This window comes from Propithecus coquereli, unplaced genomic scaffold (assembly GCF_000956105.1).
Source record: "Propithecus coquereli isolate 6110/MARCELLA unplaced genomic scaffold, Pcoq_1.0 Scaffold178, whole genome shotgun sequence".
Classification (NCBI taxonomy): domain Eukaryota; kingdom Metazoa; phylum Chordata; class Mammalia; order Primates; family Indriidae; genus Propithecus; species Propithecus coquereli.
This window is the reverse complement of record NW_012142523.1, coordinates 4,658,147-4,671,853: the sequence shown is the minus strand read 5'-3', so window position 1 is coordinate 4,671,853 and position 13,707 is coordinate 4,658,147. Positions and strand designations below refer to the sequence as shown.

General features: G+C 39.0%; 1 protein-coding gene and 1 pseudogene across 1 annotated transcript in view; one reads left to right on the top strand and one right to left on the bottom strand.

Moving 5' to 3' along the window:
• Positions 1-13,707, bottom strand: part of AGO4 (argonaute RISC catalytic component 4) — a 53,492-nt gene that overhangs the window by 6,489 nt on the left and 33,296 nt on the right. Inside the window, exons 8-15 of the mRNA XM_012642348.1 lie at positions 11,743-11,890; positions 11,360-11,479; positions 11,106-11,234; positions 10,742-10,875; positions 9,467-9,651; positions 8,262-8,421; positions 4,809-5,124; positions 4,537-4,671 (exon numbers count right to left, since the gene is read on the bottom strand). Coding sequence (XP_012497802.1) covers positions 4,537-4,671; positions 4,809-5,124; positions 8,262-8,421; positions 9,467-9,651; positions 10,742-10,875; positions 11,106-11,234; positions 11,360-11,479; positions 11,743-11,890 — 1,327 coding nt within the window. The remainder of the gene's footprint in view (positions 1-4,536; positions 4,672-4,808; positions 5,125-8,261; positions 8,422-9,466; positions 9,652-10,741; positions 10,876-11,105; positions 11,235-11,359; positions 11,480-11,742; positions 11,891-13,707) is intronic.
• On the top strand, positions 13,048-13,700 carry LOC105808641 (annotated as a pseudogene).

The window sequence follows — 13,707 nt, the reverse complement described above, 5'->3', positions numbered from 1 at the left end:
ACAATCATAGCTCACTGCAGCCTTGAACTCTTAGGCTCACATGATCCTCCTGCCTCAGCCTTCCAAGTAGCTGGGATTACAGGCAAGAGCTACCACACCCGGCCTATGCCATTTTATATCAGAGACTTGAGCCCCTTCGGATTTTGGTATGTGCAGGAGTCCTGGAACGAATCCCCCAAGGACACTGAGGGGGATATTTTTATTGTATATTTGTATTGTGATGGTGGTTACAGAACTATATGCATTTGTCAAAACCATACACTAAAGTAAAACTATACACTAAAAATTTGGGTGAATTTTACTGTATCTATATTCTACTCTGATAAAAATAACGGGGAAAAAGGGCGGGATGGATGTACTCAGTCCAGGGATAAGAATGCACAATGGATATGGGAAATGGAAGATTTATGAGGTCATAGTGAAAGATAAAACAAAAATGTTGACTTGGCCATCTTGGGAAAACAGTGACCACGGCAGGAAAGCATTTGTAAGCAATGGGGAATACTTGAAGATTTTTGAGCGGTGGAGAGGCACAATAAGATCTGTGTTTTCACAGCAGGGTGGAGGATGTACTTGTGAAGGAGCGGTGGAGACAGGAAGACTGCTAGGAGTCTCCTGCAACACAGAAGAGCTCTGCTGAGAGCAGCGGGAACACACAAGAGGACTAACTGAGACGAGAGACAGTTCGGGGCAGAACACAGAGATTATTTGATCAACTGGATATGGGGGGGACAGGAAGGGAGGAGAAGAATTGAAAGACAACTCCAAAGTTTTTTAGCTTGACTGACTTAATATACAGTGATGCCAAGTATTAGAATAAAAGGAAAACTGGGGGAGGAATAGGTTTTGGATGGGGATAAAACACTAAGTAGAAGGTTTAGGTGTTTTGTTTGAAATGCCTGTGGTAGATTGTATCACTGGTGCCAACTATAAAAGGATTATACATCTCCACCCAATTATCTCAGAAGTGGCCACATGACTTGCTGTGGCTGATAAAATGTGGTCTGAAATGTGTTAATTCTCGGCAGAAGCTTTGAGAGCCAGCACATGGCTTGTTGTGTATCTTTTCTCCCCCTCTGCCACAGTGACTGGTGATGTTCCAGATAGATGCTTCTCTGTTAGCCTAGGTTCCAAAGGGAGGACAGCAGGGTCACAGCTGCAGCAGAGCCACAATGAATGTATAATGTGAGCAAGAAATAAGTCTTTGTAAGGCACTAAGATTTGGAGTTTTTTTGTTATTGTTGTTACCACAGCACAGCCTAGCCTATCTTGGCTAGTACAATGCCTACAGAGCATCTAAATAAATATATATTTCTGGTAGATATTTGGAAGTTCAGATCAGGAGCTGCATAGAGTGCCTTGGGGCTGGAAATATGGATTTAGGAATCTATTAACAAATAAATAAGTGAGCCAAGAAAAGTGGATGATACTAAAGAGAGAGTTGAAATTGAGATGAGAGGAGGGGGAAGGATGAAATGCCAGGAAACATCAGTGTTTAATAGACAGAAGGAGAAGAAAGAGTCAAAAAAGTCTGATCGTAGAAGTGGGTGGTAAACCTGGAAAGTCATATTGCTAAGGCCACAGAAGGCATCTGATTGTCTTAAGTGCTGCAATCAGGTCAGTGTGGGAATCTGACAGGGTATCTCTGGATTTGAAATGAGCAAGTCATTGAGAGAACAACTTCAGTGGAGGCGCTGAAATTGAAGTCAGCCTACAGAAAATTGAAGTATGATGTGAGAAGGTACAGATGGAAAGTCAAGTGATTGTTTTCCTAAAAGTTTGTCATGAAAGGAAGAAAAGATAAGAGAGCGGGTAGAGTAGGAGCGAAGCAGAGGGAAAGGAACTTTATTAGGAGGGACTAAAGAAGATTTAAGCAACTTTGGAGGGTGAAAAGGAGACAACAGAATGAGAAAGATTGAATTTGAGAAATAATGGGTAATTAACGAAGTCAGGCTCTAGAGAAGGCAGAAAGGATTAGGATCAAAAGCATAGGTGGGGCCAGGCACGGCAGCTCACACCTGTAATCTTTTTTTTTTTTTTCCCTACTGTGGGGTAGATATCTGAAGATTACACCTGTAATCTTAGCACTCTGGGAGGCTGAGGCGGGAGGATCACCTGAGCCCAGGAGTTTGAGGTTGCTGTGAGCTGTGATGACACCACTGCGCTTTAGCCGGGGTGACAGAGCAAGACTCTGCCTCAAAAGAATAAAATAAAATAAGATAGGTGGCAGAAAAGAAAGCATAGGTGGAGAGATTAGCCTAAGTAAGATGTGATGAGGGAGATAAGAAAACACAAAGTGTAACTAAGTTTGAAAGTAGAGAAGAGGCAGCTGAGAAAATTCATGCCTTCTAAATCTTGTTTTCTTGGGGAAATATATGGTAGGACTTTGTTGGCAATGAAGGCATTATGGATAGGGTAGGGGAGTTGAGAAGAGTATAAAGGTTTGAAACAGATGCTATGGGGAATAAGACAAATGAAAAAATTGCAGTATTCAAGGTGTGGATGAAATTTGCTATCATGAATTTGTAATATGGTTCATTATTAAACAAACCATTCTTTCCTCCAGCAATTCCTATCCTTCTAGGAGTAGAGGCAAAGGAAATGGGAAAGTGGACTGATCCACTGACAAGACACGTGTTTAGAGAATTGAAGATGTTGGTAAGTGTTGCGGCACAACATAGACCAAGAACTGGGACTGTCAACCTTGAAAGGTTAAGTAGTGAAACTGGATAGTAAAGAATAAAACTATGAGATGGCTTAATAATAGTTTAACAGATAGCTTAGAAACATAATCCAGGTCCTAAATCTACATGGATAACAAGTTGACATAGGAGTACAGAGGTGACAATAGCAGTTAAGGAGGGGTGGCAAGATGTTTTGAGTCCAGAGCTCAGGCAAGAATTCAGAGACTTTCTATTAGCACAGTCTAAGAAGTACTACTGAGTCAGGGTTTGGGCAGTTTACAAGACAGCACTTTTAATCTAAACTGATTGGTAGACCTGAGACCCAAGGAGAAAAGAACCTTAGTTCTTGAATGATTCAGAAAACAAAAAAGAAAACAGTTCCCTTTTGGATTTCTTGGATTAGAGACAAAAAACTAAGGGTGTACCAGAAAATAATGGGAGTAGCTGACAAGATTACATGATTAGGTAAAAGAAAGATTTGGCCTCCCAGGGGGTGGAACAGGGAGGGCCTGGACAAGATGAAGTAACGTCATTAAAAATATCAAAGAAGCAAAGTTATCCAATACAGGTTGAGTGTCCTTTATCTGAAATTCTTGGGACCAGAAGTGTTTTGGATTTAGAATTTTTTCGGGTTTTGAAATATTTGCATATGTATAATGAAATATCTTAGGGATGGGACCCAAGTCTCAACAAGGAAATTCATTTATATTTCATATACACCATATTTACACATAGCCTAAAAGTACTTTTATACAATATTTTAAAGACTTTTGTGCATGAAACAAAGTTTGATCTGCATTTTGACTGCAACCTCTCACATCAGGTCAGGTGTGGAATTTTCTACTTGTAGCATCATGTGAACACTCACAAAGTTTCAGATTTTAGAGCATTAGCATTTCAGATTAGGGATGTCAACCTGTATTATATACCTGTAGCTTACTAGTTTACCCATAACTATCCAATTATAGGGAGTATAAAATGCCTTTTATCAAATGCTGGGAATTATACCCCAACTTAACATTCATTTATTCATTTAATCCTTACAACATCCCATGAAGTAGGTATTGTTCTTAACCATATTTACAGATGAGAATATTACAGCTTAGAGAAATTAAGTAATTTGCCTATGGTTAATAAGTGTGACACCATAAATGTTCAACATTTATGTCCTAAGAATCCCCTGCACTGATATAAAATCATTTGGAAGAGAAATTCTTCTTTATACGCTAGAACTGTGGCTCAGGCACTGGCAGCAAAAAGTAACAAATGGCAATAAAGTCCAAATAGATGTACCTGGCATGTTTCTCACCCCTCCACCCCCAGAAAAAACAACAACTCTAGAAACAAGCATTTCTGCCACACAAGAGAAATATTCAGTCATGCAACTTGTATCATTCAGAATTGTTCAGATAAGCTCAATTGCAGTTAGTATATTTATTAAATTATTACTAGGTACTTGGGTTTTTAGGAAAAAAAGTATAAAAATTGTATATACATGTTTCTATATCACCTGCCACAGCCTTAGATAATGAAGCTTATTATTTTTGAGACAGGGTCTCTCTCTGTGGCCTGGCTAGAGTGCAGTGGCATCATCATAGCTCACAGCAACTTTAAACTCCTGGGCTCAAGTGATCCTGATGCCTCAGCCTCCTGAGTAGCTGGGACTACAGGCATGTGCAACCATGCCCGGCTAATTTTTTCTATTTTTAGTAGAGACGGGTCTCGCTCTTGCTCAGGCTGGTCTCTGACTCCTGGCCTCAAGCAATCCTCCCACCTTGGCCTCCCAGAGCGCTAGGATTACAGGCATGAGCCACCGCAACCTGCCAACGAAGCTTATTCTATGTCTTCTTACCCTTTCTGTTTTATCTGCACAGAAGAGTCGTGTGTGATGTCTTTTTTGCACCACAATATATGTTATTCCTGGCCGGTAATCTTCTTCCAAGCTAATACATGCCTTTCGAATTGCTATTAGTTCTGGCCAAGCTACCTAGGAGATAGAAATGGAATTATGTTTAATTGAGAATTTGCCTAGTATCTCTCCAATCTACCCAGAGTGGCAGATGGGAGGAATCTCCATCAGACTCCTAGAAGCCCCAAAGGACAACAATGGGATAATGAGAGTACCTGTTTCATTTGTCCCTCAGATACCCCTCCACGATAATAGATGATCCGAGTGGGTTTGAAGCGGGTGGATTTGTAGAACTGAATCAGCAGCTCTCGAACCATGTTAGTAAGGTCCTGGATGACCTCCTGACTGTAGAGGAGCTCCTGGGAGATCTCTTGTCGGGAAGTCTGCACCCGAACGGTGGCACAATACCGGCTGGGGTGGCCATCCATACTGCCAACCACAGCAGCAATAGAGGGCTTCTTCCCATCCCCCGCTGGGGGATGTGTGACATCTGCTCCCAGGAAGATGACAGGCTGCTGGAACACTGAGGGCCTGCTCAGATTTAAGGAGATGTTGCCACTCAGACATACGAGTGAAAACATTTGTGTTTAGCAAGATTTTATCACCAGATATAATCTTATGAGAGAACAAAGATAGGCCCATTGGGAGAGAACAGTAGGGCCCACTGAGTACTGGTGTCACCCAGTATAATGAATCCAGATTGACTAAAGAAGTGAATGTGGCTCTTCTATAATAGTGGGAAGGGAAGATTAAAAAAAGAGAACCTCACTCAAATTTAACAAAATCTATATGTGTAAAGTAAAACTCTCCCAGAACAGGCTCTCTCGGGATCCTGAGATTTCTACAGTGGATATAGAATTGCAGAACGTACATTGGACTGGGACCAAAACCCCGATTCTCTTCAAGATGAGAGATGAGAGAATCGAGTCTATCTCCTTCCTGGTTTTATTTTTCTCTATAGTATTTATCACATACAACATATTTGATCTATTTATTTATTGTCTGTACACAAATGTGAGCTCTACCGAGTAGGAATTTTGTTTTGTCTTGTTTGGTCACTGCTGTATCCCTAGTGCCTAGAATACTGCCTAGTTCACAGTTGGCACTCAATAAATATGTGTTGAAAAAATGAATTAATTTATTTGGCACCAATTTCTCTACTTAAGGCATGTATAAAGGCCCTGTTGTTTAGGAGAGAGCTTGGAGAGGAAAAAAAAAGGAATCAAAGAGAAAAATATCATGCATACTTTTCTGGTTAAAGTTAAGCAAAAAAAAAAAAGATAAAATATGATATGAAGTTCTTGAAGTTCTTTAAATTCTTAAAGGTAGGATTTGGGACTGTGAGTGTTAATTCTTAAAGCATAATCTAGGAGGCATCTCAAATTTGACAATCTTATGTAATAGGAACTAAAGATGAGGTTCCATGAGGGTTGTGTCATATTTATCTCTCTATATCATCACAGAGCATGGGTCTGGCACAGAGTAGTTAATAACCGTGGAGATAGATATAGAGATATAGATATATATACATACATACATATATAATACATATATAACGTAACAGCTTACATATACTATGTACCAGCCATTGTGCTAAGCATTTCACATATATTAACTCACTCAGTCCTCACAATTCTGTCAGGGTGGTACAATTATTATATTATCTCAATTTTCCAGATTTAAAAAATTTGACTGGACATGGTGGCTCGTGCCTGTAATCCCAGTACTTTGGGAGGCTGAGGTGGGAGGATGGCTTGGGGTTAGGAGTTTGAGACCAGCCTGAGCAACATAGTGAGATCCTGTCTCTACAAAAAAAATTTATTTTTTATCTGCACTGTGTGTCAAGTTTGTATGATATAAAAAAATTTTTTTAAAGCCAGGCATGGTGGCCTGTGTCTATAGGCCCAGCTACTCAGGAGGCTCAGGCAGGAGGATCACTTGAGTCTAGGAGTCTGAGGTTACAGTGAGCTATGATCATGCCACGGCACTGTAGCCCAGGCAACAGAGCATGACCCTGTCCCGAAAAATAAAAATAAAAAAGAGAGAGAGACACAAGAGGATAAAGAATGTGACCAAGATCACACAGCTAGGAAGTGGTAAAAGAAGCCTGACACCGAAGTATGCGCTCTAAGCCACTATGCTATATTATCGTCTCAAATGTTTGGGGTAAAATTAAATGATTCCAGACTTTAGTTTAACTTTCCCTATGGCCTGTACAACTCATCATCAATGTTTCAGGGATGATTAATTTAATTAGAAGTTTCATTCAAGGACAAAAATGAGAATCGTGATATGATTATACAAAAGCAAGGCACTCCATTTCACTTTCTTTTCAAGTATGGCAGTGACTAACTAATACCACAGCCCTAAATTTAACTTTTCAAATCACTGTTGTAGATAAGATTTCATATGAAAACAACATGTTAAAGTTGGCAAGGCAGATATTATTATCTCGATAGATAAGGAACTGAGGACCAGAGATATTAAGAATTCACAAAGAGACACATTACTCAAATCTCTCAACTCCCAGCCAGCACTTTATCTATGATATTCCTGTCTTGCCTTGATGTTTGGTTACTCTAGAGTCAATCTGACAAATTCAAATTTAAACAAAAAGCCTATGGGGAGGGGGGCAGGATTTCTTAACAGGACATTACAAAATTGATTAAACTGAATCCTATTAAGAACTTCTGTTCATCAAAAGCTATTATTTAGGAGAGTAAAAAGGCAAAACATAGAGTAGGAGCAGATATTTGTAATACCTATATCCTATCAAAGACTTATATCCAGAAACCACAAAGAACGTCTACAAATTAATAAAAAAGACTCACAACCCAAAACAGAAAATGGGCAAAGGACTGAACAGGCCCACCACAAAAGATGTCCAAGTGGCCAATGAGTATGAAAATGTGCTTAACATCATTAGTCATCAGGAGAATGCAAATTAAAACCATAATGAGATACTATTATCCCCCCCCAAAAAATGGCTAAAATTAATAGGACTGATACTACCAAGTGTTAGTAAGGATATAGAGCAACTAGAACTCTTCACTACATTTTTAGAACTCTCAGTGGAAATGTAAATTGGTATAACCACTTTGGAAAACTATTTGACTGTATCTATTAATGCTAAATATATATATTCTCTATAACTCTAATTCCACTCCTAGAATTCTACACAAAAGTAAGAGTGCTTAAGTTCACCAAAAATGTAGAATTGTATAATGAATGTATGAGAATATCCATCAGTGGTAGAACAGATTAAAACTGTATAGTTTATTCATGTAATGAAATGATAATGAAAAAGTAAAATATTATTAAATGCAACAACACGAATGAATCTCAGAGACATAATGTTGAACAAAAGAAGATAGACACAAAATAGTGCATACTGTATGATTTCATTTATATGAAGTTCAAAAACAGACAAAACTAATCTTGGTGTTAGAGGTCAGAAGAGTGGTTACCTTTGGGAATAATCTATTTGGAGGGGCCACAAGGAAGCCTGATAGGGTGTTGGAAGTGCTCTATATCTTAACCTGGGTGGTGGGTACATGGGTGTATACATATATGAGAAAAAGTAATTGTGATTCTTGTTTGAGATTTGTGTGCTTTATCATGAATTATGTAAGTAACAAAAGTGAGAAAAACAGAATTCAGAATCTTACCTTTGATGAGGTACAAGCACATTGTTTATTCCTCCAAGTTTTGCATTTATCTTCAGGCAAAGGTTGGAAAGGGTTTGAGGTGAGGTCTTCACTACATTTTTTACCTGGACACATTGTGTGGCCATACCTAGAAGGGTATCTCCAACACGTTTCACCTCCGCTACAAAAAGAAGTTAATTAATTAATTTAAAAAGGTTTAAATAGTTCCCTAATTACTAACAGTAAAGGGAAAAGAATTAAGTTTACAGAATACCTACTATATACTACTATATATGGTACACTGTGTTCCATGCTTCTTATGTCCTTTCATCTGCTAAACCCCCAAGGGCAATTTTTTCTGCCTGTTTGGATAGGCCCTGCCCCCTCCCCTTTCCTCCCCTCCTGCAGGCCTTGAAGCCAGCTTGCTTCCTTTATTCTTTGGTGCTGCCTGCCACTACTCAGTCTCTTGAGGTTCCTCTTCCCACGTGACTGGTCTGGCAAAGGAATCAATCTCTCTAGTTCCCCCCTCTCAGTAAACACACCTGCTTTTCAGCCTTTTGAATTTTAACCCCCCACCACACACACGTTTTTTTTCTTTCTCTAAACACTGGGGATAACTGTATAGAAAGGGTTCAGGACATTTTATAAAGTTTAAACGGCTAGACTGTAGCTCCTGCATCCTTTACTTAGATGACAGCCAAGTATCATTCTTAGATGATTGCCAAGTATCATTCTTAGATGATAGCCAAGTATCATTCTTCTTGTAATGGATACAAACTAAACACTTCTGGAAGTGGCAGGCTCCTCTACTTTTCCCCACTCTGATATTCCTAAGTGCTTTTTACCAACATTCCAGTTGTCTCAGTTTCTAGGACTATAGCAGGGTTATACTGCATTCCCTGCTCCCATCTCTACTCTCCCATCTCTAACACAAATTGGGCTAGGCCAAATAGCTGGTTGTGGCCAAGGAGTTGCAGAGAGAAAAGACAGTATGGGATCATCGACATTCCAAAATAGTGGCTTCTCTGTCGAGCTAGGTCCCCAAGTGGGTTTGACACGATGACCCAGAGCAGAAGCTGCAGTGTACCCTCAATGGACACAAAAAAGGAGCAAGAAATAAATCTTTGTTACTGTGAACCACTGAGAGTTTGGGGTTGTTTGTGACTGCAGCATAACTTAGCTTATCCTGACTATCATATCTACCACTTGAAATCAAGGATCCGTACCATATACTGGTGTCTTTCCTGGCAAGATAACCACTATTAGCTGTAGGCCCACATATGTCATTTTCAGATGTTTAAACATGGGCTCCACGCTATCTGCACCTTGTGCATACTTGCAGAAACACGGCTGACCCTGGATGGGCATTCCCGCGTCCTTAGAGATTTTACGCAGCTGGTCAGTGAAACTCCTGTTAAAATAGAACCAGGGGCACAATGTTTTTATTTCAGAGTACATTCTTACATTAATTTCCCTCTAAAACACTTCTTTCAGTTTTACAAATTCTTAGTCAAAATTAGAAACAAATAAACAAACAAAACTTTAACTGGTTCCCAAAAATAAACTGATGGTCGTATCTCTGCAATTACAACAGAGAAGAATCTGCATTATTAAGCTATCAGATTATTGTTTTGAATTTCTGAGTAATTATGTCTCAGCTGGGTCCCAGAAACTGGAATAGCATTCTTATTCAAAGATTTATTTTAAACATTCAAATCCCTAATTCTGGACTGAAGAAAAGCGGGGTCAAAATTTCAGGTACCATGCATTTTAGTAAGCCTGGTACAGGAATATTTGGATAAGCTTGTGCTCAACTGGGAACACAGAAACACGCTGTCACACAATCAGTATATTTAGGATTACATTCAAACTTGTAACAGATTTGGTTTGATAACAATGTCAAAAGAAATCATCACTATAAAAAAGCAAAATTCATTTTGAAGTTTTAAATTTTAGATTTAAGTGGTTATTTCAATTATGTATAAAGCTTTCAGATTAATTCCTTTTGTGTCTTTGCCTATATTTTATAGGATTACTTTCTTTTATCCCAGTTTCCTTTTCTTGATTTTTTCACCCTTCTAACTTCCTTTAGATATTAATAGATAGCTGCATCTGTAAGATGTGAATCATACTCTTAGCCAGTGACCTTGCAATAAAACAAGTAAATTATGATTAAAAATAAGCTAGTTTTTTTCTTAGCTGGAAAGATACAATTAATACCAAAGGAAGCTTCACTAAGAACTCAAGAATTCACCAATCAGCATTGCTACAGCCTTGTTAGTCACAAATTTCTGTGCTAAATGTAAGGAAGCTGAGTCAGATTCTTAATGTAATTCCCAAGTTCGCAATTTACTATAACACAAGGTCTTTTCCATACAGCCAGATGGTGTCACTATAGGAGTCAGGGATTTAGTGCCACTGTACACAGCACATTCACATAAAGATGGTATTTTCATATCTGGAAGGGATAATTACTAAGCTGAAAATATTAAGATACTCACTTTAGTAAATCTTCCCTACATTGTTTCTGAGGCGCAAAACAAGCAACTGCCCAAACTTTAATTTCAATGCCAGCATAAAACTGCTTTCCTCGCATGTCCCAGACACCCTGGTTGGGTGTGGCTACTGTTTTATTCTTTAAAAAAAAAAAAAAGAAGAAGAAACAAAAGAAAAGAGATTACAATCTAAGGCCATTTAATGTTGACAAGGGAATAAACAAAATTCTATCTGGTATGAACCAAAAGACAAAAGACGATGATGAGCAAAACTATAAGTAAATTTAGTGTGGTGCAGTAGAAAAACCCTGGATTATTCTGTTTTTAACTGATGGTGGAAGAAGCTTGCTGAACAAAATAAAAAGCTTACCCGGCCTCCGTATTGCAGCATTGGTGCTGGAAGTACCCTGCCTGTGAGCTCTGTCATTTCATTATGTACAACAATACCAAATTCTTTAAGGTATGGATCAGGTCCACCCACCATACTGTTGCTCTTCACCTAAAGAACAGGAAAGCCTGCATATATAAAAACCAAAGAGTAACTGTGTCCCGTCAGGAGTTTTCTTTTCTTTTTCTTTTTTTTATCTTAAAGCTAGCTAATCTTGAAGACCATGCCTTACTGACCAGTCTGCTGATTTCTTCCTGTCTGTCAGGGGCAGATCTTGCAGTGGCTTTGATCATTGTGGAAGTCTGATTGTCTGTGAGCTTCTTTATGCATCGCTGTCCTGCCACAATGTTGCAGACCTGCCAAGAGGCACAGAGAAATTAGGTTGTCTAATGGGCTTCTGTATCTTAAGCCTGTGCCAAACTGTATGTTACATCCTCGGTATCCAGAAAAATAACAAATTCTGTGATACAGTGAAATTATCTGCCCAAAATATTTTAGAAATTAATACTAAAATCTACCACTAGTTTAGAAGGCTACTCCAAAAAACAAAACAAAAAAACCACACAAAACTCATTAAAGAGATTGGCAGATTGGCAAAAGAAAATTTAGTTTAGCTTACCTCAAGTGGCAAGTAAGTATGCTTTTGTTCTTGCCCCACTTGGAGACAGGGAAGATGGGGGTATTTCAGCTGCAGACTGTACTTTTGCTTAAAATATTGAGCTACTGTACATTCCATAGCTTGACCATTTTCTAGCTGCAAAGGAAAACTGTAAGAGAGAATGTCTTTTTAGAAATTTTCTTCAAGTTCTTTATTTTCTAAACAAATAAAGTCCACTAACATTTTCTTGATCAGTTTCTTTAAAAATAAAGGTCAGGTGGGGCGTGGTGGCTCACGCCTGTAATCCTAGCTCTCTGGGAGGCCGAGGTGGGCGGATTGTTTGAGCTCAGGAGTTCGAAACCAGCCTGAGCAAGAGCGAGACCCCGTCTCTACTAAAAATAGAAAGAAATTAATCAGACAACTAAAAATATATAGAAAAAATTAGCCGGGCATGGTGGCGCATGCCTGTAGTCCCAGCTACTCGGGAGGCTGAGGCAAAAGGATTGCTTGAGCCCAGGAGTTTGAGGTTGCTGTGAGCTAAGATGACGCCACGGCACTCTAGCCCGGGCAACACAGTGAGACTCTGTCTCAAAAAACAAATAAATAAATAAAGGTCAATCTTTGAGCATTTTCACATGTTAGTATTTAACCAATGATTCCATTGAAATTTTCCATGTTTGTTAATGCTACAATGAGAAAAAATTTTAATTGATATTTAGAAAGAATTTTTTTAAAAAAGAATTTAAACCCAGGCAACACAGTTGCCTGTCTCTGCAAAAAAACTTAAAAATTAGCCAGGCGTGGTGGCACATGCCTACAGTCCTAGCTACTTAGAAGGCTGAGGCCAGAGGATCACTTGAGCTCAGGAGTTCAAGGATGCAGTGAGCTATGACTGCACCACTGCACTCCAGCCTGAGCAACAGAGAGAGATCCTATCTCTAAAATTTAAAAAAAGAATTTAGAACGAGAAGACATTGCAGAACCAGAAAATGCAAAGTCTCACTGGACGTCAGTTAACAACTACAGGTACAAATACAATCTCTTGCAGGCTTCTTCTAGATGATTAAATTAACATAAGGGCTTGGAGTGGTCCACATAGGAGTTTTGTTCCCTTAAGAGAACTTTTTGTAAAATGAGTGTAGCATAGTTATTGGAGCCACATTTTCAGATCCCCAAACCAGTACAAATATATGTGGCTCTGGAGGCAACAATGCCAAACACATAAAGTTTGGACTGTGCCAGAATATTTGGTATTAACTGAGGAGCATGATTTAAGAGACACTCTTTAGGTCTGGATCCTGCTTCTAAACGCATCTGTAAGTCAAGATGTCGCACCCTTCACCCCAAGCTAAGCCCTCCAACCCCAGTAACCCCCAAGTCTTCTTTGACGTGGACATTGGAGGGGAGTGAATTGGTAGAATTGTCTTAGAATTGTTTGCAGATATTGTAAACAAAACTGCAGAAAATTTTCCTGCGCTATGTACAGGAGAAAAAGGCATTGGACCCACAACTGGGCAACCTCTCCATTTCAAAGGATGCCCTTTCCATTGAATTATTAAGAAATTTATGATTTAAGGCAGAGACTTCTCAAATCAGAATGGAACAGGTGGAGAAAGTATTATGGTGAAAAATTTGAAGATGAGAATTTCTATCATAAGCATGATCGAGAGGGTTTATTGAGCATGGCAAATGCAGGCCAAGATACAAATGGTTCTCAGTTCTTTATCACAACAGTTCCAACTCCTCATTTGGATGGGAAACTTGTGGTGTTTTGCCAAGTAATTAAAGGAATAGGTGTGGCAAGGATCCTGGAAAATGTAGAAGTGAAAGGTGAAAAACCTGCTACATTGTGCGTTACTGCAGAATGTGGAGAATTGAAGGAAGGGGATCATTGGGGAATATTCCCAAAAGATGGCTCTGGCAACAGTCATCCAGATTTCCCTCAGGATCTGGATATTGATTTAAAAGATATAGATAAAATTTTAT